The sequence below is a fragment of the Pezoporus wallicus genome, unplaced genomic scaffold (genome assembly GCF_028554395.1).
Source record: "Pezoporus wallicus isolate ANWC-B61680 ecotype Strahan unplaced genomic scaffold, APGP_CSIRO_Pwel_v1 contig_6944, whole genome shotgun sequence".
In the NCBI taxonomy this organism is placed as follows: domain Eukaryota; kingdom Metazoa; phylum Chordata; class Aves; order Psittaciformes; family Psittacidae; genus Pezoporus; species Pezoporus wallicus.
Window position 1 is genome coordinate 1,182,080 of NW_026636656.1, and position 24,440 is coordinate 1,206,519.

Sequence of the window (24,440 nt, forward strand, 5' to 3'; positions counted from 1 at the left end):
CTTTTCCAGCCTCAACCTGCCATTCTTGATCTGAATTACAAACAATAAGAAAGGAGATGATTTAATGAGCAACTTTGTCATGTTGCCATTTTGCCTTAGTCAAAGGCAAATGTCTAGTTTTGCCTCTAAACTAAAATGGAATAGACTTGAACTATGCTTACAACTGAAGCAAACATGAACAGAAAAGTTAGGGCTATTTTAAAGCTAGAAACCCCGTGTCTTCACGTTCTCATAGAGACATAACTAAATACACACTGTTAAGAAGAAACAAACATTCATTTACTAGAAAATAAAACCGATTTTGTGAAGAAACATATGTATGAAAAGAAGTCTAACATTTGACAAATACTAAAGTAAACTCATAAAGAAAGATTTCACTCACAGTGGTAACAGGTATGTTCTTATTACGAAGGAAATAAAATGTCAGCATGATTTAATCATAATAAATAGGCACTTCAATAAAGTATACATTTACACTGGCTTTCTGAATGCTAGGGCATCACAAAGTAGTATGGCTTTATTACAATGGATGGAAGATGGCAACTACTTAGAACCCAGTGCCAACATGGATTATAACAAATCCAGTGAGTATTTTGTTTTTCAATTATTCATAGAAAATTTAATCCTGATTAAGTATCCTTGGGCAGGAATTCATGGGTAGTTGATGACTGAAACCAACATTTATTTGAAATGCTTCTGTTAATTTAATCTGTGTATATGGCTTAATTATGATTGAATCCTCAATGTAACAGAAATGAATTATATCAGGATTAAAATTCTAGTACCACATCACCCATTCCATTTTCTTTGCCTTTTTTTTTTATTTAAAAGATGCAAGCCTGCTGTTTTAACTACCTTCATGTTGCTATGTCTTCTAAGTGTCAAATACTGTTGAGACCTTCATTACTGGATTAAATTTGTAGTTACATTTATTAAAAAAAACACAACAAAATGCAGATAAACCCTATTTTCCTTCCCCTTAAAATTTTAACCAGTATGAACACTAGTTGCAAAATAGTCTTTTCTTTTACGCCGATAATAAAGCAAAGTTTCTCACAGGCAGTTTGGAACATTTTACATGTGTTTTCTAGAGGACTCCCCTTCTTTTGTTTGCCCTTCTTTTATACTTATACATAAACCACATTTTCTCTAAAGCATGAAAATAAAGGAACTTTTACTCATCGTTACACATCACACCAGTTTCACAACCGGCCAATTTCAGACTTGTTTGAGCCTGTACGTGTTTTAAGAACTGCATTTTGTAAGACCTTCAAACCTTGTATCGATACAAAACAAAGACATTTTTTTTGTGTCTGTGAATGGGAGAGAAAAGATTCATTGTTCTTCTCCGTGATACAGCTCAACACCACATGCTGCATATACTATTTATAAAATTATTCAAATTATGTTTTTTTTCTACTCCACAATACTTTTAACAGATCAATCTAGGGAACTTGTCAGACCAAAGGTCTGTGAAGTGCTCTTATATTATTACTCTTTTCCAGCGAAACCAATGTATGACACACCTGTGACAAAAATACCTGTATATTCAAGTCATTATTGCACATTTATTACAGAAGGTACTCTTCCTAAACATCTCAGAAGTGATGTCGATTTTTATGTCCAGAGGATACTGTTAGTGGCAATGTCACTGATGACAGTGAAGATACTTCCCAATATAGACTATGAGAGAGAAAAAGTCTGTAGAGGATAACCATGGAGATGCACTGACAGAGGATAATACCCATGGTAATAATCTAGACAAAAAAAAAAAAAAAAGTGAAAAAAAAAAAACCAAGCCAACCAAACCCCAACCCAACCTCCACCAAATAACCCACAATAAATTTCTACAGCATACTGTGTAAGTGCTTGAGGTCTAACTTTAAACCTTTTAATACTGCTGCAGTTACAAAAGATTTGAACATGAGTCTCAAGTCCAGGATTCAGACTCTCACACCTGGGTGTTTTTAACTTGGTAGGTAGCCCTTGGCAAGTCACATAACCCTTCTGGCAGTCTCTGTTCTGGGGAATTTCAGACTTGCAATTCACCACCCATGCAGTTTCACAAGCAGAGGTGATGTTTAGATATTCTATTCTTACAACAAACAGAGTTGGGGAGGGGGAGGGAGGAAAAGCCTGGAAACACTTTGCACTAACATAGTCATGGAGCTGCGAGGATAGTGATTTATAAGTCTCACTTAGCCAGACCTCTTTTCAGCGTGAACCTCTTCAGGTGTAGAAGATATCTAAGGTGGTATTTATCAAACATATAAAGGTAACTACTGTTTCTGAGACAGCAAAAGTCTAAGTTTATACATAAAGAGTCTTTTAAAACACGTTTTCCTTACGTAAACATGATATTTACTGATTGTGAATTTCTTTATTGTATTGAAGTGCATTTAAAGAAGGAAATACAGCTAAATTATCATAGTTCATGCAGGAACTGCAGCTGCACACAATGGTTAAACTCGCTTAAATGCAAGAGCAGAGCAACTGCACTCTCTCTTCAGCAAGCTTAAAATCTCAAAACTGCAAAAGTCTCCTTTACTGATCTCTCAGGTTCTGTTGCCCTGATGATAATTTAATCAAACAACAACTAAAAGGCTTATTTGTAGCTTTAGAGGAGCCTTTTCCTCCTTCAATGTCTTTTTTTTTTTTTAAATCAAAGTATTTAATTTACTATATATTTTTAGTGGAACCTTTTTCTTTCCCTTACGTATCCTCTATACAAACAAAAGCTCAATTTCTGAACATATTTGCATACAAATGCACAGATGGTTATAACCATAAAGAAGCAAACTCTACCCTGGAATGAGGCAGTCAATCACCTGAGAATAGTAGTGCTTTTTATCTGAACGTGGCAGGCTCCACACTAGTTCTCTAGCTCCCAATATATTTAAGCAACCAAGAAACCCAGTGAGTCCACCTTTATTTTTAACTGTTTAGCGCTTAAAAAACAAACTACACAGTTGGACAGATTTCTTAAGCTAAAGAATACAGTTCAGCTACAGTTTCCCTGACCTATTTAGCCACATAAAGTTTTTAAAGGATGAAGACTAAAAAGCAAACAACAGAAAAAATCCACTGATTTATCTTTCTACTAGCTTTGTTAAAAGAAACCCCAAGGTGTTTTTAATTAAAAATAAACAAGCAAACAATAAAACAAAACACCCCTCCACATTTTCCTTTGACTTAACAATCTCCCCCCTCTCCCTCCCTTAACCTAGAAATTACTACTCTTAGATGATTCAAACCCTGCATGCCTTTGTAAAATATGACTCACATTAGCATCAATGAGAGCTGTGTGACTAAGACTTTTCAAGTTGCTTTGGGGTCATAAGATTAACCGCCTAAGAGCATGAGTTTGCTAACAAACACCGAACATGAAGAACAACTACTATTCAAATTCCATCTCTTTTATCTTGCCTGTACATACCTTTTCTCTTTGATATTCTCTGAATATTACAGCAATGGTTGCAAGACATGGGTGGCACAAAAACCAGAGAATGCAGGCCTGAAAGAGAAGATGAGTTTAAGTTATAAAATGACTACATGCCAGCTTAAGAAAGAAATGACAGTTAGAGGAACTGCATTTACATTTCTGTCTATTTTATGAACCCATTGTTTAATTTTCAATCAACAGAACAAAAACCACACAATGAAAGGTGGGATTTCTGTTTAAAAAAGCTCTATACTCCTTGTCAAATTAAAACGACTACTCAGAGTTTGATGACAGAGTGCAATTTAATCAAATCAGACACTTAAACATTAACTTTCTTATGGAAGAAAAGAGTTTAGTGCTTCCGTCAACTCCATGCCACAATTATATTTACAGCAGAAAGGATCAGTTTCCCTGATGCAACCCATACTTTGGCAAAGGTGATATAGAACTCCCTTTTCAGCGTGCTTCTCTCCACTGTGATGATCTGGTAAAGACCAGCAGCCAGTGATAAAGCTAGGCAAACTCTGAGGCAAATAAGCAGACTGCTTGCTAAGCCGTGGTGTGAATGGTAGCTGTGGTGATTCGTATCTTCAAACTGCTCCCAGATTAGTAAAAAGCTCTGGAAAAGAACAGCAGCAAAGCACATTTAGAGTAAACAACGTTACACTAAACCTCAATTAATCTTCCCATCACAGATTATTCGCACAACTGGTCCCTAGCCTAAACTGCTTTTAGTTTGCCACTTATCTATTATTACTCCAAGTGCAACTGGCAGGAACAGCCTCACTTCCTGAACTTTGTAACTTTCTAAAAGTTTGACAAGATAAAGTTTCCTTTAATTTGAACAGAAGGAATGTGGCATCTTAGCATAAGATACCAAATAATCTAGTTAAACATAACCTAGTTAAAAATAATCTAGTTAAGGAGTAGGCCTACTCAGCAGGAAGCCCACTGAAATGATTCCACAGGGCTACAGGGAGGTGCCTCCTTCCACTTCAGATCCACAACCTGTAAAGCTTGTTTCAAAGGCAGGCGACTACGCCTTTTCTTTCAAAATCCTAACAGGATTCACTTTTCTTTTCAAAGATGGGGAAGTAAGAGGGTGGTGCTGCTGCCCCTTTTATACAATAGCCTCAAGGCTCAAGCATTCACCCAGGTTGAACTTGGATCTCCCACAATTCCCTTCTTTGCCTAAAGGATATCCAGCTCACATCTCCCACCTTCTTGGAGAGTGCCGCAACTGCCAGGCTATAGGTTGTTCTTGGGTGGGCCACTCTCCACCCCTTCTATTGAAGCTGTGCCATTGTGGAGAAAAGAATTCAACATCAGCTAGGTCAGGAAGGCGAGTGAGCCTGACTCTGCAAGCCAGCAGCTCAGAAACCTCTGAGGGTCCAGGATAGGGAGCAGCACAGGTTCCAAATACTGTTCCAAAATCTGGACAAATGCTCTAGCCAACAGATAACTACACAAAAGAAAGTAATCCTTCTTAACTTTCAGCACTGTATCCATCTCCTGCAGAATCCAATTTTGTAGGAGCACTGTGAGAAAGAATATTATTGATAGATCCTCTAATGAAAACCAGACGAAGAAGTGCCTAAGCTTATGAATCTTACTTGGGTAGGAGGCAGGCGCCTACTTGTTGCATAAAAAATGGGTCTTGCTGAAGAATACCTTTTTAAGACTTTGGGAGTGTTAACATTATAAATTAGAATACCCATAAAGTTTAGACTCTCCCAGCATCATGTAGCAGCTGAATGGCATTTTACGACTTGAATATACACTGGAATCCAGTCTACCTACTACACACATCTAACCTGCACTTAGGTTTCAGGTGCCTAATGAAGCAGGCTTTCTGAAGAAAGGTAGGCAAATTTGATTTATGAGTGAGGTAGCTCTGAAGGCCTTCAGAAGCAGACACTGTGTGCCTCAATTTAGAAATCTAAATTAGTCAAATTCCTTTCTGAACACATTCAAAGGTGCTCTCACTATATTAACTACATAAAGACAAAAAGGTTACTGATATTAACTTAAAAAAAAAAAATATCCACCTGTGCCTTCCAAAGGTGGGTGGCCTTGGGTCTCATCAGTCAAAACAGGATCATTTTTGCTTACAATATCCTCAGAGAGTACTCACACTTTTCCCTTCCCTTACCTAGGCCATGACATGGGCAAGCATGACTGCTGTTATTTCAGTCATTCCTCAACCACCTGGATGGAAAATGAAAGGATGGGAAAAGGACAGACGTGAAGCATGCATGTCTTGAACATCACTGATCACTAGTAAACAATCTGACCAAGAGGCTTCAAATGTCCCCACCATAGCTCTCTATTTCTGAGGAACTCCAAGCAAACATCTTCAAATGATCACATTACTTGACTGAGAAATCTGTCAGGGGGTAAAACTGAAGTAAGACTAAATGGCTCCTGAAACCCTGAAATACAGTGAGTGTAGTGTTTGGTAAAATTGTGTCTGCAGCACAAAATTGATGTATTCCTGTCACAGAATTTATTTCAGTCTGGGTAGACCAGGCTTAGGCAACAAGAGTTCTACCAGTTACACAAAAGAACTTCGTAAGCTGTGTTACACTGCACTCTTGTACAGAGCATTTTCCCTTTTGATGTTTACACTTCCCTGGACTGGACACACATAGTCTGAGAAAATAAAGAACAGAGCTCACGAGGACTTGAATTTTCCTTAACCTACACCAACAGTAACAACAATGACGGAAGCCACTTTCATGAGAAGATGACAAAGAGCTGGAGTAAAGGAATCATGAGAACAAAGTCCAGATCCTCATGGGAAAATAGTGTCTGACAGCAGGGTATGCTCTGGACTAGCTGTTTAAAGACTGTAAGCTGTGTAAACAACACAGGAATCAGTTGATCAAAGACTGTGTGTAGTAACAGCAATGTAAGATCACAGAAATCCAGCTTCCTTCAGTTTCATTAGATTATTCCAAAATAAGCAGAAGGCAGAGACATTAGAGGCAGAGACAGAACCATCCATGCAAGACACTAGAAACTCAGACAAGGTGAACATGTGTCACTGCTGTTATTATGAGCTGGGATGGAAAAGGGGGATCCTATAAAAGAGGATTCTCTGCTACGAAGTGCTCCTAAATTACAATGGATTAAGCAATCTGTTCTCAATGAAGGAAGAACTTTCACAGCCAAGCATGACCTCTTTAATTTGCTATGCCTGAGAAACTAAGGTCAGTAAGTCCTGAAGTCTCTTATCTTGAGCACAGAAAGTCATGTATCACCTCACTTAGATGCAATATCAGGAACAAGCTTAAAAAACACCCACACAGCAACCTGCTGAAGTGGCTATCAGGGACATTTTATTTTGTTGGCAGTGAGCAGAACTATGTCTGAGCTCTGAGAAGAAATCAAGGGGGGAATTCTAATTGTTATCCCGAAGAACAACTCTGCTTAGGCTGTAGACAAAAGAACTGGATGCACTAGGTAGCTAAAGAGCTGACTCACATTAGCTACGTCCAACATTAAAGTCACAACTGCTTCTTTGTAAAGGAGAATGACCATCTCCTTATTTACATAACACACTGTTCAAAATGCCTGACTTCACCTGCACATACTTCTGACCTATGTTGGTTCCCAGTGGACACCAACCACTGGCCAGCATCGGTCTTCCTCTTCAAATGCTAGAAGAATGTTTGCCATGGACATCATCATGATGTTCCAGATATACAAGTTGAACCTCCACATTCATACACTGAAGAACCAGACACTCTTCCTTTTTTTCATGAGTAAACAATTATGGTAGAACTCCTTGCCTTCGCTATGCCGACACTGACTTTATGGCAAACCAAGATAACGTATCAATCTCCAGTAAGGGTGGGTTCTCATGGGACAGATCAGTTTTGAGACACAAGGGGAAGGGGGAAGCGAAAGGGAAATCAAAAGTAGCAGCAAGGCAAAGTGGATTAACTACCTGCTTCTAACCAAATCTAGTCCTTGGGTCTCTGATGTCATGCAATACCAGTACAGTAAATTGGTTGAGATGTAAGGTCAGAGGTAGACCTCATTCTGAGCGCACCTTTGGTGCGTACCTAAGAACCCCTGTGAAGTGTGATGTCTAATGCAGCGAAAATCTATGTCAGGTACAAAGTGATCAGCCGTCTTCCCAGAATCACTGCCCCACTCCAATCGGCTCTGAAAACTGAAACTGCTCATCACACATCCCATTAGGTCTATGTGATGGGAAAGGACTGCCATCAAGAAAGTTTTGAACAAGATTTGTGTCTCAGCAGCAGAGGGTGGAATCTTCAATGAATATAAAGCAGCCAGGGAACCTTTTGTTTGAGGCTGAAATAAAGAACAAGTTAAGGCAAAGGGAGATGCTGAATGTCAGACTTGTCCTCTTTTGCAGCTGCAAAGACCACAAGAGATTTGCTGACACTACCTGTAGAAGTGGAATCCTCCACACTGTAGGCTGTGTCCACCCTGGACTGACGGTAACCTGTAAACACAGCTTGGGAAATTGCTGTTGTTTCTAAAAGAGCAAAAAGAAAGAATCCACAGCATTGGTACAAAGAGGACGAAAAAACCTTGAAAATTTGCTAATTGAATCTAGTAGCAAGCAAACAGGGTCAGATAGTTTGCCAGTCAAAATGCAGTAAAGCTGAAGAATAACATATTTTCCCAGACTGTCCACTTGCTTGAGATGAGGACAGGCAGTGAATGGCAATAAAACATGATTCAATCTTCATCTGCTGCATTAGGGTAATGTATGTGGTTTCCAGCACCCTCCACAAGAAGTCCTCAGAACATCTCTGATCATCCATGTAAGTCTGTCCAAGCTCTATCATTGGAGCAAACTGGCTCTCCCATAAAAATTTATAGGAAAGAGCAGGATAGAAAGGAGACTGTTGTAGGTTTTAGTCATTAGAAGTGCTATAGCAGATCCAACACCCACATCAACCTAGACAGACCAGTGAACAACAGAATAATCCAGAGAATGAAGTCATGAGCTCACAATCTTTGATAGGGGCAATGCAGTCTGGGACCTGCACCCCTGTGCTCAACAGCTGCAGCCTGTATTAAGGAGAAGAAATGCAGCAGAAGGTGTATTTTGTATGTACTGAACCATGAGATGAAGAATATCTTCTCCAGAAGGGGCAAGGATACTCTTGGTGCCAGTGAACTTCTGCTGCAGGCAGCAGACACTGAGATGGGTGTGCAAAACCACCCAGACAATGACATACTCCAATATCCATATTCTGTTCCGACAAGACTCCTTCCAAGCCTGGCATTCCCACCAGTACCAGGAGATGGGGTAGAACTGTGGCTTTGCGGAGAAAAGTAAAATAGCCAATGCTCCTGAAGTGCTCAAAAAGCCAACACAAACGTGTAATGGGTCAACATTGGAGGACGCAGCACAGACATATGATACCTTCCCCAATTTTTACAAGTAACAAAAATCAAGCTGATGATACCGTGTCCTTTCCATGTATAGTAAAAAGGAAACAACAACAAAAAACCTTTTCAGTCTCAAGCAACAAACTACTAACACACCCATGTATGTACATGGAGAGACATGAATAAAATGATACACTTTAGAAGTCTTCTTTACTACCAGCATGTAAAATTTCTGGTGCTAGATGGGTGTCAAAGTAAGGTGGAATGAACCTACCTTTAAAATTCAACAGTCCCATTCACCTTAATAGCCTTTGGTTTATATTCTTAATTAGCAAGAAACATCAGCTCCCAGCTACTCTTAATGTTTTAGCAGTCCACTTATTTAGTTTGGAAGCAGCACTAACTACAGATACTACTCAAATAGCATAAAATCTTCAGTATAATCTCTTCCTCATTACTGTCTCCAGCTTCTCCCTGCTCTTCTTTTTCTCAATGGCTTTCAGATTCTCTTGCCTTTATGCTGTGATTTAAAAAAATTTGTTTACAAAAGGCACCACGAGGGTTGCAAGATTTCCATTACAATTTACTTTTAAGTTGCTGGTTTACTTGACTTTCTAATTCATCCTAATGGAAAATATTTGAATGAAATTATGTGTCAGACCATTTGTATATTTGCAAGACCAATCATGCACATGAACCTTTCAAGAATTCCCTGATATTGACTGCAAAGACCATTAAACATCCTATTTGAGTGGTTCTAAGAGATGGGTGCTGAGGATTTCAGATTTTTTTGTGACAGGATTTCTGACAGCAGCTTTTTTCATCTTTCCTCTCATGCTGCTTGTTGTTACCCTGCACAATGTAGTTCACAACCCCTCAATTGCACTGATTACAACTCTTTATAGGATCATATTATAAATCAGATCAGCAAAATTACTGTGCTGAAATCATTCTCTCTCTTTTTTGTGTGTGTGCAAATCTAGATCATTCCACTGATCTGGTTTACAGCATAATGCTAAAAACAATTGGCACAACTAGGAGCTTGAAAAACTGTGGGAACTTCTTAAGTGGTTTTACTACTGAACAAAAACATACTGTGGAGCTACACCTTAAATTGGTCAAGTAAAGAAAGGTGTTGTTACCTATTAGACATACTGGGTGCACATTATGCTGTTTTTTTTTCCAGTCTTGATACTCTCTCCCTCATAAAATATTGAAGTTATTTGGTTCATGGTTCTGTCATACTTAATAGCAGCTGTGTATTTCAGTATAAGAATGAATATAAAACACAAACCTGTGTAATGACAACTACTACAGCAATGCCAGTAGATGTTGGAGTGGAATCCCACTGAAGAGGTCTGCCATGAGATTTCTTCATTCTGCCTATTGTCCAACCCATACACAGACTCAACAATAAATATAGCATTTGTATCTGTAAGACTATGTCACACACTATTGAAAACAAAAGAAAAATAGTCACAACAAAAATAAAGTTCTTTTCTAAAGCAAAAAGAATGTTTTATATAGCCACAAATGAAGGATGGACATTTATGTCTCTCTATCACCTTTAGTCATAATTTTTACAGTAGTTTGACTAGATGAGATTGTTTTGCCACAAAATATGGATATTTTGAGTAATTTCCAGTGACAAAACAGACCACTATCAGCTTTCCTCTAGTTATGCTGCAGTTCTGCAACAACACAGACACATCCTTCCAAGTCCCATTCTTGGGTCAAAGACGTCTGGGCTCAGGAGTCCATCTGCATAAATATACTTATAAATGCTAAAGAACTAAAATCATATGTATGCTAATCACACTGCAAATATAAACCATGATGAAATTAACTCCTTTTTTTTCTCTGAAAACCTTTTGTTCAAAAGTCAGATAGTTGCACTGTACTTTAAAGTAATTGCACTGTACCTTAAGGATACAGTAGCTTGCAATAGAAAGCACAAATATTTAGGACAAATTCCACTCTGAGATACTTAAAGAGGAAAATATAATGAATAGCCCTAACACAAACTTCATTTGGAGTGACATCTTGCCTGTATTTCATTTTATTAAATGCAAACTACCTTTGCCTCATTTTGCTATGTCCATTTTTTCCCTTTGTTTGGGAACAATTAACACATACACCATAAAGTTACATTATTAATCAGTGTCTCAAACCTGTGTTTGAAGCTCTATCTGAATACAGAAAACTTCAAGATAGAATATATTAAAAGTCTTTACTTGTTAGCCTTGCTGAAGTACTACTGATGGTAGAAAGAACTGAAGATTCTTCCTAGGTGGTTGTTAGCTTTAGACCTGATCAGCTGGGCTGTATTGTTAAAGATTAATGTACTTTGACATTTACTAAAAATACTGGAATAGAAAATATTGTCCCTGTACAGAGATTAATATGCACACAAGGGAAGTATGTTGAATGAAGATCAGCTACAGTATTTCCCTGACAGCAAACACTAGCAAAATATAACAGAATTCAATATGTTATTCCTGGGATATATCTGGTATTCTCACAGTCTGTATGCTTAAATGCTTCTTAATGTATTCCAACACCTTTGCTGTTTAAGAAATGTGAAGAGCTTTTAGTAAATACAAGCTTGTTCATTCTTTAGTAAAATACAGTGGCACTGATTTTGGACAAAATGATCTTGAAAGTATTTTACAATGCTAGCTATGGAGACACAGTACTTGCTAGAAAAAATTATTACGTGAACCAAAGGCATGCCAAACCAGTGTCCCAAATCCAAGCTAGAGAAATGACTGAGCAAATCAGGATGTTCTAGAGAGCATTTTATTTTCTATCACTCCTTAAGATAACTTGCTTTATAAGATATAGCCAGACATCATCTCTCAATCACATCTTGGATACAGATATCGCTCAGTTTCAGTGTGGCAACAATTCAAGTGGATTCCCAGACAAAATGGTGTAAGACAAAAATTCAGCACCAGCCTTAATCTTTGACATCTCATACACCTTGTCAGAAAGTGAGAAGGTTGAAAGAAATTTCTAAAGTTACAATAATCCTACGATATCCAGGGTCAGTGTAAAGTCACATGCTACTGAACTGACACCATAGTTATCTGGTTTCATCACAATTCATCTTTTTTTGCCTATTCAACAGGCATAATAATATTATTTGACTTTCACATTTCAATCTTACGAAAAAATAACACCATTATTTGTGATGCTTTTGAGTATCAGCATTACTTGTGTGATTTACACAATTAACTTGAGTGATAAATTAGACTGAGGGTTAGGTGTTTATATATGGTAAAGACTAACTGATGGTATGAAAAGAGTAATTGTTTAGGACAGTATCTGAACATGTTTCTAGAAAGCAATTCTGGTACCACTGCAGTGAACAGAAATTCTACCATTTATTTTTAACTTGGATTTCTGTTCTGATATAGGAAAAATGGTAGCACCTTCCACTTTCAAACTACACTTCTTCCTAACAGACAGAATTGTAATTGACACTGAAGCTTTCCACACTTCTATTACTTCACCTCTTCTACTTGTTTGGGAACCACAAACCTTAAAAACAGTAAGGATATCTGAATTTCAGCTTATTGATTGAAAAAATATTTTATTCTTAATAAACTTTGCCTTAAGCAAGTAAAAGTTGGCTGTTCACATTAACACTCACGGAGAAAATCTAACGTGCAGCTACTCTTTCTGAAGTTCTGGGTGGGTAGTTAATACTGGTCTTCCCACTGTGGAGGAGTTATGACTACCTCCATATTCTTGATTTAATTTCATTTCAGAAGAAGGAAAGGTTAATAACACAGTTGCTGGAAAGGCTGCAAGGAGCGCTAACTGAAAATGTTAAAACAAGAAAGAGGTAATTACTGTGGTGCCAAGTGCCATCAAGAGGCTGTTAATTCCAACTGCAAGCTTCTAAATGAACTCTAAGGGAAATATTTTTCTGTTTAGGCTGTTAATTCTCCAATGGTATCCCATCACCACAGTACTACTTTCTTGAGGTTTTTCAAGCCAATCAAAAGGCTTAGAAGGACCCCCCAGAGCTTCAAAGGTAAACTACAGAAAAAACCTCCCTGCCCCAACAGCACTTAACCCTGAAGAACACAGCAGGAGTAAATTAGTGCATTTGGGGAAGGGGTGTTATAGGAATTAAGTTCCAGTGATAACTCAGAATATTTATAGAGAGTGGAAAAAAATATTTTGTTAACATAATGCTTTACATAAGCATTTTTTGCATCACAGGAGTCATATCATTCGTGTTGCAAATGGCTGATGTTTTTTGTTATAACCAATGTTAAATTTGCTAGTGAAATGACACACCCCATAAAATGTGATTAGGTTTCCTAAAAAATTTGACTATTCTAGACCATGCAAACTCCACAAAACCCTTTAAGGTACCAAAACATTTGCTCATGTGATAGGCACCTATTTCAATGTTTGTAGGAAGGAATCTTCAGACAAGAAAATACTTTAAAAAATCCTAAACAATATCAGAATTGTATAACTTTAAATGCAGTTACTGTAAAGAGAATGAAATCTGTTTTTTCAGAAGACTTCAGTATTTCAAAATTAAATTTAAAAATTTAATTAAAAAAAATCCAGTGCTACTGTACAGTCCAACAATGGCATTTGCTAATGTATCATACAGATTAATGTGTAGAAGTATGTAAAAAACAGTAGACAACCATACTCACATTCTGACAAACTTCCCATAAAAGGTACTCCTATCCCATCTTTAGAATAACTGATGGAAGAATAAAAAGATTATATTTTTAGGTGAGTCTTACATGCATGCTGTCTCTTAAAAGTACATTTAGGCAACAATGTAGTTCTAAAAAGTCAGTCCTATGTTTTGTTACAATTGACACAAAAGAGATCATGTACTGATCTTTACAACACAATGCTCTGGAAGTCTCAAGACCTGAAAGTAAAAATAAACAAAGATACCTTGAGAAATGCAGGTAGTTGGCAAGAGCTGAACCAGCCTGCAACAGTAATGCAACTGTCAACACCCTTAGTACAGTATGCATAGGTCCACGCTTCTTAAGTGTTTGCCATAGGGACTGTGCATATATACAAGCAGTTACGAAGTATGCTAGGACAAGCAGGAAAAAGAACTCGTGCAACCCTGTGGGGAAAGGGAAAAAAGAAAAAAAGGAAAAAAAAAAAGAGGAAGAATAAATACGGGTTAGTTTTTGTAAAGAAACATTGCTGCCAGCAGTAAATAACTAAACTATGTTGGGTATTTTTATAAAATCACAGGGAAATACATAGTAACTGTCACCTAAAAGTGATAGTACAGCTAAAATAAGTAAATCCTAGCCTATTTTACCCAAGAAAGTCAATGAAAGAGCTATTATTTGATCTGATAAAGTATTTTCTATTCAACAAAAACTTTTTTTGAGTGTAGGAGAGATTCTGTTCAAATAGGAAGAGGTTTGCAGATATTACTAAAATAGTATGAAGTGGCATACAGCTTCTTGATAAACAGAAAATAATTGTAGCTCATATGATAAGTCAGAAACATATTTATTAAAGGACTCACTTTTAACCCTTTCCCCTGCCCCTCTTCAATTTTTAAAGGCATAATCTGAGATGAGAGAAACCCAGAAAAGACTGCGGTTGAATCTGTTCAACCACAGGGTGTCACTCTTCCTCCACAGAAAATAGTAAGTCCAAGTGGCACTGTTGACCAAGACGGAAAATTTTTAGATAAAGAAAAATGGGATGAAAAATAGCACACAGAGTAAGTTCACAGAATGGATTTTGTTTTTTCAATTTGAAAAAATGCCCCAAGTTTTTGATTTTATGTATAAATCAGAAATCCTCCAATTTTTAGTCTAGAAGTAGTCCAGTAAAATGCTTCCCTGAAGACTTGCATCCTGACAATCTATTTTGTTGACTGGAAGCTTTGGAACCCACAATATGAGCTCTCAAAGGGTCAAAACGAGCAAGCTACAAGCAAATATGGGTAAACAGATGCTTCTCACAGAAAATTTGTTTTCCTTATCCAACCTTCCTTGAAACCAAGTAGTGCCCATAAAAATCAGATTCTGAGCAGTGTTTTTCCTTCAGCAAGAAAATAACGGCGAATAACTTTTAACCAGCTCCACAAACAGATTAGAAACAGTGCAATCATACACATTTCAATATCTAAGTTGAAAAACATTAGAACTGGATGAGTTCTGAATAGTTGCTATTACTATAACTTCTATGGCTAAACTGAATTATCTTTGACATGCCTACAGTGAAATGAGAGAGGAAAAAAGCATAAGGTAATAAAGATTCCTAAAAAAAACCAACAAAAAAAACCCAAACTCTGCTTCTCTTGCATACCTACCCAAAAGCACAATTTATGAATGACAAAAATATGCATTTCAGATCAAATCTGTTATTCTTTCTTTTACTTTTTATCTTTCTGCTTCAAAAAACACCCACTGACGTTGGCAGGGATTCTGTAGATGAGTTATTTCTCACTGTGATGAATGGGTACACATGGAAAACTCTTTAAGAAAATGAACTAGCTTTTAATAAACATTTACAATAGAAAGCTCCTTCCAACCAAAGACAGATTGCGGATGATTGGCTTGAGACCAAAAGGATTTAAGAGAAAGTTGCACTGAAATACAACTATGAAGAACACAGAAAGGTAATTTTCAACCTGTCTTTAAGTTTCCTGACTTTCAAGTAACCTAGAGTTGACAGAGAAAATAAAACTTATCTACCTTAATCTGAAATACCTAACTTCATCTTCAAAATGTTACCTTGTCAACTGCCCTTAGAAATCCTAGCTTCCACTGTTATTATGTCTTATGTAAAAAACTCACTACCATGCAAAATGATAAAAGATTACTTGCCAGGCTTCCTCTCCCTCAAGGCAAACATTTCACTATGTTACAGTCTCAAACACTTTCCTTATAGTCCATTTAATTTTGAGATCTTCTGTGTCAGGCCACACATCTCCAGTGGAACATGACCTAACTAGAACCATCTGTAACTATGCATTTTTTAGTTGCCTGAATGAAAGAACCACAAAATGAAGCTAGATCTTCTCTCTGATACCCTAATGCTCTAAGCTGCACACCTCTCTGGAAAAATGACAATTATTATTCCCCAGAAATGCATTAAAGAAAACCAAAACCAAACTAAACCCCAAAACCAACCAAAAAAAAACCCAAAACAAACAAAAAAACCAAAAACCAACCTGACAAAAAACCCACACAAAAAAGCCCCAAACCAAAAAGCCCTTAAAACAAACAAAAAAACCCCCAAAGAAACAAAAAAAACACCCCCCCCCGAAAAAAAACCCAAACCAAAGCAAAAAACCCAAACAAACCAAACATGAAAAGAGAGAGCAAAGGAGACATGAAATTCTCTTCAGTTCTTTGTAAGTAGACACAAGCACATAACCTCAGGATTTATGGCCCCGATGCAAGTTTTAACTCTGACAGAGGTGTTCCTCTGCAACTGTGGAAGAAATGCCATGTACAGCTCATCCTGTTTCCTACTCGTTATATCTAAATATGTGCATCTAATGCATTTACTCAGCACGCAAGCTGTTCAGAGCTCAAAATCTGCCTACAAAATTAATACAGAGCTGAGATACCTCTCTAGGAGGTCTGTACACCACTTCTAGTAGCCACACAATGTCTTATAGCTGCTCTGCCTCTTGATTTAGCAAGAGAATGCTACTGCTGTTTTTTAAGAATTAGTAAATTAACCTTATCAGTTCTGGATATGGATTCACCAAATAAAACCTGCCAACTAAGTTTGTAGATTAAGAAGCACAGTTGAGAAATTAAAGAGACAGGTAAGTCAATTTATAAGCCTTGAAAAATGAATGATTAATAGTGCTAATTTCTTACAGATTCTGCTAAATGTTTCAGGGAATATTTTCTTCCCTCTAGAAAGGGAGGTGCCTTTGACCAAGAATAAGCGCAGGGCATATGATTTTGAGCATAGCAATCATGCTCATTCTGGGTATGTAGACTGAATCTGCATATGAAGGCAGACTAAACATATGGGACTCTTCCCTTACAACAGGCCTAGGTTAGTGACAGGCTGATGAGGCCTCCCAGAGCAGTGCAGCTAAGCACTGTAGTGAAGCAGATATTCGGTTGCTCCAGATTGTCCAAACCATACAATTTTATAGGTATTTCTCTCACTGCTGTCTTGAGCCACTTCTAAGAGGTTTTTCCTTGCATGCCTAAGGATTAAAAATTGCATTTTAAAAATAAAATAAAATCTGGACTAACAAATATTTAATCTGCAGTCTGTGACAAAGATACTTAAAGACCTAAACACTGAACTGGCAAAAATTTTTATTGTTGCACAGAATAAAACTTTACACAGCTAAGGCACTCAATGAGTTCAATAAAAATCAAGGATTAAATTCACATTCAAGTGGAAATTTACAATTTCAACATAGGAAAAATACCTGTCAACAAAGAGCTATCTTCACTAACTTCCCTTTTGCATCTGTACTTCCAGTTAGGCAAGTTTTGGAAAGTCAGTCTAAAGAGTTTTCTGTAATGCCAGAAAACAAAGTTTACTCTCCATGAGAAAGCAGAATATAAGAGCCTCTACCATCCATTCCCCATACTTCTGCAAGCACAGTTAAGTACTGATTTCTTTGGGTGATCAAATTCTTAACTTACAAATCTAATTTTAAGAAAAAAAATCTTACCAGATTCCCCTGCGCTAAAGTGATCTAATGGATTGCCTTCTGCATCTGGGTTTAGTAAGACCATTTCAAACTGAATATCCTCGGATTCAGAATAATTCTCCTCGCAGGTAAACTTGTCTACATAAAACACATACCATGTTTCCGGATAAGGAATCTGGGACACTGTCAGATTTTGCTCTGTGTGGTTCACAGTCACTTTGGAAGAAAAAACAAAAATAGGATTAAACATTTGATGAGTTTGTTTTTTTAGAAAAGTCATATTTGAACAAAGATAAAACTTAAATCCACATCATGATATACAGGTTATAAACAACAAACAGTACCAAACAGTGTTTGCTTTCAAAGCCAGCCGTAACACCAGAGATTAGATTTCCAATTTCATCTTTTGTTTCAGATGGGTAGAGACAAGAGTTGGTGAAGATACATGCTTCATTCCATCTCTCAGCTTTTAAGCTCACTGGCAGGGCTCCTTTCTGCCACAAGCCAGTAACTGCATACTGTGTCTCCTACACTTAGCACATTTCTGTCCCCTAGTACAGTACCAACAGGACTAGCTATTCCACAAATACTTCTGCAGTATGAAAAATACCTTTGTGAAATTTATTCTGTTCTGTTTTCAAAGACATTTAGAGCACCAAACAGGAACAGCCATGTATGATCTCAGTAAACAACAGCATGCACGCATTAAAGGTGCAAATTAGCATATTTTACAGCATCTTCCTAACAGACTGAATTTCAATTGACAGCTAAGGCCTGAGACCAGTGTCTAATAAAACTGCATGTTTCAAATCAGATTATATTTAAAATCAACTACGCAGGAGTCTGAAGTTTCATCTGCTCACCAATCTTACCACTGTTTCTCCTAAAAGCAACTATTAACCAAGCACGGTCTCTTCAAAATAAACGTTTGCTGCAACTGAAATCTGTAGCTATGTATGTCGGGGTGAAACTGCAAGAACTGCAAATACTATTACAATGATTACTGAACTCGAGTGCTGATCAGTTCAACTATAAATGAAAGCCATCTCTGTAGAAGAAACAACAATATAATGACTGGACTGTAATTATTTAAGCTTAATAGTTTGAAGATGACAATGGCCAAGCCTGAGGAAAAATTTTCATTTGAAATCTACAAAACAAGCTATTTCTTCCTTTTACGTAAAGGCCTTTCCAAATGAAAACATATTTAAAAAACAACCCTTAGCAAACTCATTATCCCTAAACATTTTGTAGGCAAAATTTAGAACTTATTCCTAACTTGAAGCCTACCTTGAAAAACATTTATGTGATTTAAATAAACTTGTTTCAACTTCATTATTTTCTGTTATCTAAAGGTGCAAACTGATCAACATTATGATCCAGTAAGAAACGTATAAATTTCTTTGTAGCAATTGTCATGAAGTACAAATTCAGACACAAGAATCACAATAAAAAAAAAAAAAATAGTGTTTTAACACAGGTAATTTTTCTTGTTCAGGTAATGATAAGAATGTATTCAATTCTGGAGCTACATACCTTATCAGATTATACAAAGTGAACCAGCTCTCTTCAAAACAACCAATATTTTTAAAAACACAGATTTTAGCTTTCATATGATGCTTAATTCAAATGAAAGGCAAACTGCAGCTGACAGGGTTAGCTTTACTCTCCACCTCAACCCTCAGCTGAGTTCTGACACACTGTTATTTGCATCAAGCCTAAAGATCACACAGAGTGTATTTTACCATTTCTCCATTAAATCTGCAAGCAAACACACAGGAAATGAAGATAAAATAAAAATGCAACTGATTTTGCCCAAGATCCACAAACAGATCCAACTCACCCTGTGGTCACATCATTCTTAAACACAGTAGAAAACAGCGATACACCACTGGGACAGACAGGAGTGACGGACCAACTGCTAGTCATTTCAGCAGCACTTCATGTTCAGCTCAGATCAAGAGTAAGGGAGCTACATCCTTAGAAGTGACATCTGTGTAAGATTTCACTGTGACAGCATTCCAGGAGATCAATTTGTTACTCTAGGGATTCTGGCCGCACAGAGGAAATGTATTTTTAAAAGAAGCTGTATTCATTCAAGATATATTTGAATGAAGTTTCTAATGTTAATTTAATTTCTTAGAGGAAAATTTATGTTTTAAGTGGGTTTCACAACATTACGATGAATAAATGGTAAAAAAATTATTTCAGTATGTTTGTCTTCCAGTTACGTAACTGGATGCTTCAGTTTTTTACTGTTCTTTTACATTTAGATGGATACTCAAGTTAAGCTTTATCTGATTAGCTCATCTTTGCTACTGTATTAAAAATTTTCTAACATGTTTTGTATCTCAAAGCATGACAGGTTTGTGCCTTCATGAAAATGAAAATACAATTTAATTTTTGCTTTCTCATCTTTGAAAAATGCCATTTCCATGGAACTGGGGAACAAGACCCTCCTGACAAATGAGAAATGTTCTTTCATAAACAACAGAGTAACAAGATAACCTACCTATTCTGTACTGGTATAATTCCCAGCTCAAATATTAAAAACATATGAATGTGAGATTCAGTGATGAATACCAAATTATAAAATTAAAGGGTGAAAGAACATTAAATGATAACACAGGCAACATCTAAAGTAATGCAGCAAAACCCAGATTAATTTTTGCAGATAACATTACAGACAGAAAAAAAAAAAAAAAAGAACCTCTGGAAAAGTAATGATTATAAAGTTGTAAAAGAAAATCTTCGCAGGTACAAAATTACACCTTTTTACTGTGTACTTGGGCTATACTCCCACCTTACAAGCATTCATGTCAGAATTTTAGAGGTAACTGCAGCAGGCTGCCTCTAATTTCTTTCATTCCACTGCAATAAAACGCAAACTGTACATTTGTAGCTGCAGCTCGAACTGTACATTTGACTGACCTAAGCATTAGATTCTCAAGTTCTTCAGTTTCATATTACAATAATATTCTTTGAAAATTCTTTCAACATTAGGTTTTTTATGGTAAAGTTGGAAGTAAAAAAACAAACAAACAAACTTTTATTTCAAGCTAAGTTAAAGAAAATCTCTGTACTGAATGAGGAATGAAACTTCAGCCAAACATGTACCCTTTCTGAGCTGTGCACAAGTGAGAGCATGAGGCTAGAACTGCTCATAAAGTTTGGCTGTTTGAACTGAAGCCATTACTAGTCAAGGATTGTTCATTTTGCAGCAGTGAAATAAATCATAACTTGCAAACAAAGTCTTCTGGAGTGATGCAAACAAAGTAATTTTACTTCCTTGTAATAATTCTTAATTACAGAAGGACGAAGTCGTGCTTTTACTTCACTTGATGCGAAGTCCAAATTCACTGAAGTAAATGTGCATGGGTAACTTCACAGGGTTCTAAATACACAGAAAATTTAATTAGTAAGGGGAAAAAAGCAGCAACTCACTTGTCAGCTGAGCTTTGGAGAACTTCTCTGTACAGCTCTGATCTTCGATGCCATTCTGCAGCTTCTGCCACTCCTGTGCTTGAAACAGGTGAAGTCTAGCTGCTTTTGTCACAGCTACTGCTACGTTCTTGATTCTGACACACAGAACAGCATGGTCACCTTGATTTTTAAAAAATAAAATCAACTAATCTGCTTTGATGTCCGTTACAGACAAAAAGCTAGTGTGGCACAGAGGTTTTTTTATCAGTAGCAGCACTAAAGCTTCACTTTATTTCTTAAACTTTTACCACTACTTCCCATAAAATTCTTCAAGCTCTTTCAGAAAATAATTTCTATATATCTCTAACACAATACTGCATGCACAGTTTCCTGTGATGATACTTAAACAAACCTTTGCCCTAACCCAAATGTCATTAGCCTTCTCTACTACAGCCTTCCCTACTCCCTCTTTTTTAATACAGAATTTCAGACATTTTATTTACTTCCACCCCAAATTTTATTTTCCCAAGTTAAGGCAGTGCCTCAACCAGTTTCAATAACTGGTTCAAAGTCTATTGTTTTATGACCTTAGTAGCATGATTATGAGCATCATAAAATAGCTCTTGAATCTAATACCAGAAGAAGTTACGTAAATTGGCCTTCATATTATGGAGTGATTAGAGCTAAAATACTTAATTGTAGATGACAGACATCAAATCGATACAAAGAAAATCAGACTTCAAAAGTGTTCTCTAATGTGTCAGTCTACCTATAGGCTGCATCTTGGCCTAGAGAAATACTTTAACCATTTTAGAATTAGCTTATTTGACACAATTATCTTGTCTGGGTAATTCCATAATCCTCAAACTTACTTTGATAAATTCTTTCATTATATGCTGCCATATAATTCTTTAATGTAACAGTGCCCTAAATTAGAAGAGGATTTAATGATGAAAAAACAATTAGTACTGCAAGAGCACAAACTTATTGAAATTTAAGCAAGCTTTGTATGTTTTTTAAACCGTCAGAGCAATCTTCTCTCCCACCTAACCTAGGCACCAGCTGGATGTGAGTCAATGGACTACTACCAGCTTCAAATAAGGCTTTGCCAGGAATATCTTCTTGTTCAGAACCAGCTGCAAGACAGCAGTCCTGAAATAAAATCTCAAAAAAGGTGATCTTCTGGGATCTGTAAAATGTTCTATGGACTATAGTTTATCTAAGCTGCTAATAAAAGATTTTGAAAACTTAACATACGGCTCTTAAAAAAAGACCTTGTGGCTTCACTAAGACCGCAAATACATGCAGTTGTAGAATAAATTACATTTGAACACCTAAACCACTCATCTTGAGCCTTAACATTCTTTTCTCAGATTTAAGCAATGCTCTTTTCTTTAGACCTATATAGAGCACTTCTACAAATATCTTCTAGGACAGCGATAATTAACTGTTTTCAAATCACTACCCAAGCTATGCCCACCTTATCTATCATTTCTCATTCAATGCTGGAAGGTCACATTCCAATTCTTAGGGCTTATGTCACGTTTTCCTTCATCCCACTAGATTTTGTTTCTTGCAAACATTTTTGTTTTCCTCTCACAGGCCTCCTCCAGTCTGGGAGGAAGCCCGAGTATGATCTTCATGGTTGTCTTTTGAAGCATTCCACAGACTTTTTGTAGAATCACAGGATCAATTAGGTTTGAAAAGACCTTTAAGATCAAGTCCAACCATTACCCCAGGACTGTCAATACCACCACTAAACCATGTCACTGAGGGCCTATCTACGTGTTTTTGAAAACACTTCCAGAGATGGCGATTCCACCACTGCCCTGGGCAGCCTGTTCCAATGCCTGACGCCCTCTCTCCAAAGACACTGTTCCTAACATCCAATCTAAACCTCCCCAGGCACAGCTTGAGGCCGTTACCTTTAGTACTGTCATTTATTATTTAGGAAAAGAGACCAACCCCTACGTCACTACAACCTCCTTTCAGGCTGCTGTAGAGAGCGATAAGGTCCCCACAGAGCCTTCTCTTCTCCAGACTAAACAACCCCAGCTCCTTCAGCTGTTCCTCATAGGACTTATTCTCGAGACTCTTCATCAGTTTCCTTTGCCATGAAGCTAACTCAGCCTAAGCTACTGAAATACTGAGCCTGTAGGAAAGGCATGCTGACTAGCACAGCCTCGTTGTATATGGCACTCACTAAGCTTGCATCTATTCTGCAAAGGAAAACGTCTGTGTAGTACAGCGTTAATTCCAACCTGTATTTGTGCACAGGCTATTTTAACAGGATTCTAGCCCACTGCTAGGCCTCTCAGAACTAACAGTCAAGAATTATTACTAACGAGGAGTTAATAACACAGGGAAGAAAACCCATCTGGAAGGGATCAGGCAAGAATTTACGTCCTGGTGCACGGTGACACTAGAAACGCCCAGTGACGTGAAACAGCCACGTGCAGGGTCCAGCACAGCTCTCGCTTGGTGGAGTTCCGGGGGGAAGAATCAGAGATTCATATCAAAGTTGAAACACCCGAGCGCTCCCAGCTACTCCCGCCACGTCAGGCCGCGGCACACGAAAGGCGGCGCGCCGCCCAGCGCCCACAGCGGCATTTTTCCCTTCTCTAGTGAATAGCGGCGCTGCCGGGTTCCTACCAGCTCCTCTTCCGTTGCTTCGGAACGCGGGATCCCGCTCCTGACACAGCTGCCCCTCCGCTGCCCGCAAACGGCGCGTATCAGACTTGTTGCACACTCCGCCCGAGGCATCCCACTCTAATGGCTCACACCAACAGCTCCCCTCCCCCGCTCCTCCCTCGAGCACCCACCGTGGAACTGGAACCGCGCCACCGGCCGCCACGGGTCCCGCCGTGCGGCGGCGCTGACGAACCCGCCCCGCAGCGTTTTGCCGCCGGCGCCCCACCAGCGGGAGGCGGCGCAGAGGAGCCACAGCAACCGCCACCGCATCCTCGGGACCTGCCGCCGGCGACCGTCCCCACCGCCGGCTGGCACCGACGCGTCACGTGACAGCCTACCTCCCGCCCGGGTTACAAGCTGCCGCGGGACAGCCGAGCGGGAGGGCGGGAGCCGAACGAGAGCCAATGGGAGCCGCGCGAGAGGGATCCGTTAGTGGGGAGCAGTCCACTCTAGGCCCCTCCCCGACTATGACGTATCCATTGCTGGGTTCAGCCGTAAGTTGAGACCCAGCGTCGTAAAATACGACAGTCGCCATTAAAGGCGGAAGTAAAGCCTTGGTCTTTTTGTGCCGCTGCCGCTCGGTTCAGAGCAGCGAGTTCTGCTGTTCGGACGCGTGGGGAGAGATGAAAGGCGTATTTACATGGAGGCTCTTGCTGCGGCTCTGCCTGTGAAATCTGCGGGGGAGCGGCGGCTTCGGTCCTCTTGGCTCATGCGCAGTCGAGAGACCGTGACGCAAGGCAGTGTGTGTGTGTGGGATGAAGACTGTTGCCGTAAAGCGCGGACGATGTCGGAGCCGTCTGTCTTCGAGAAGCGGTTGCTGGTGACGGTGGCTCGGGCTGCGTTCGCTCA

At 38.4% G+C, this 24,440-nt stretch overlaps 1 protein-coding gene across 1 annotated transcript; it reads right to left on the reverse strand.

Annotated features, from left to right (window-relative positions):
• Positions 1–257: 257 nt before the first annotated feature.
• GPR180 (G protein-coupled receptor 180) lies at positions 258–23,883 on the reverse strand. The gene is made up of 9 exons (XM_057401150.1): positions 23,723–23,883; positions 20,922–21,080; positions 17,499–17,693; positions 13,760–13,940; positions 13,507–13,556; positions 10,116–10,273; positions 3,870–4,061; positions 3,437–3,514; positions 258–1,757 (listed from the first exon to the last, which is right to left on the reverse strand). The coding sequence occupies exons 1-9, from the start codon at positions 23,859–23,861 to the stop codon at positions 1,599–1,601; spliced, it is 1,311 nt and encodes a 436-aa protein (XP_057257133.1). The 5' UTR covers positions 23,862–23,883; the 3' UTR covers positions 258–1,598.
• Positions 23,884–24,440: the final 557 nt, after the last annotated feature.

What these genes read in the sequence shown, in the direction of transcription:
- GPR180 (XM_057401150.1), bottom strand. Translation starts at nt 23,861, where the DNA reads ATGCGGTGGCGGTTGCTGTGGCTCCTCTGCGCCGCCTCCCGCTGGTGG. An exon ending in GGCGCGGTTCCAGTTCCACG is followed by an intron (nt 21,081 to 23,722) that starts GTGGGTGCTCGA and finishes TTAAAAATCAAG; the next exon opens with GTGACCATGCTGTTCTGTGT. An exon ending in TCTATATCACCTTTGCCAAA is followed by an intron (nt 3,515 to 3,869) that starts GTATGGGTTGCA and finishes CTTCTCTTTCAG; the next exon opens with GCCTGCATTCTCTGGTTTTT.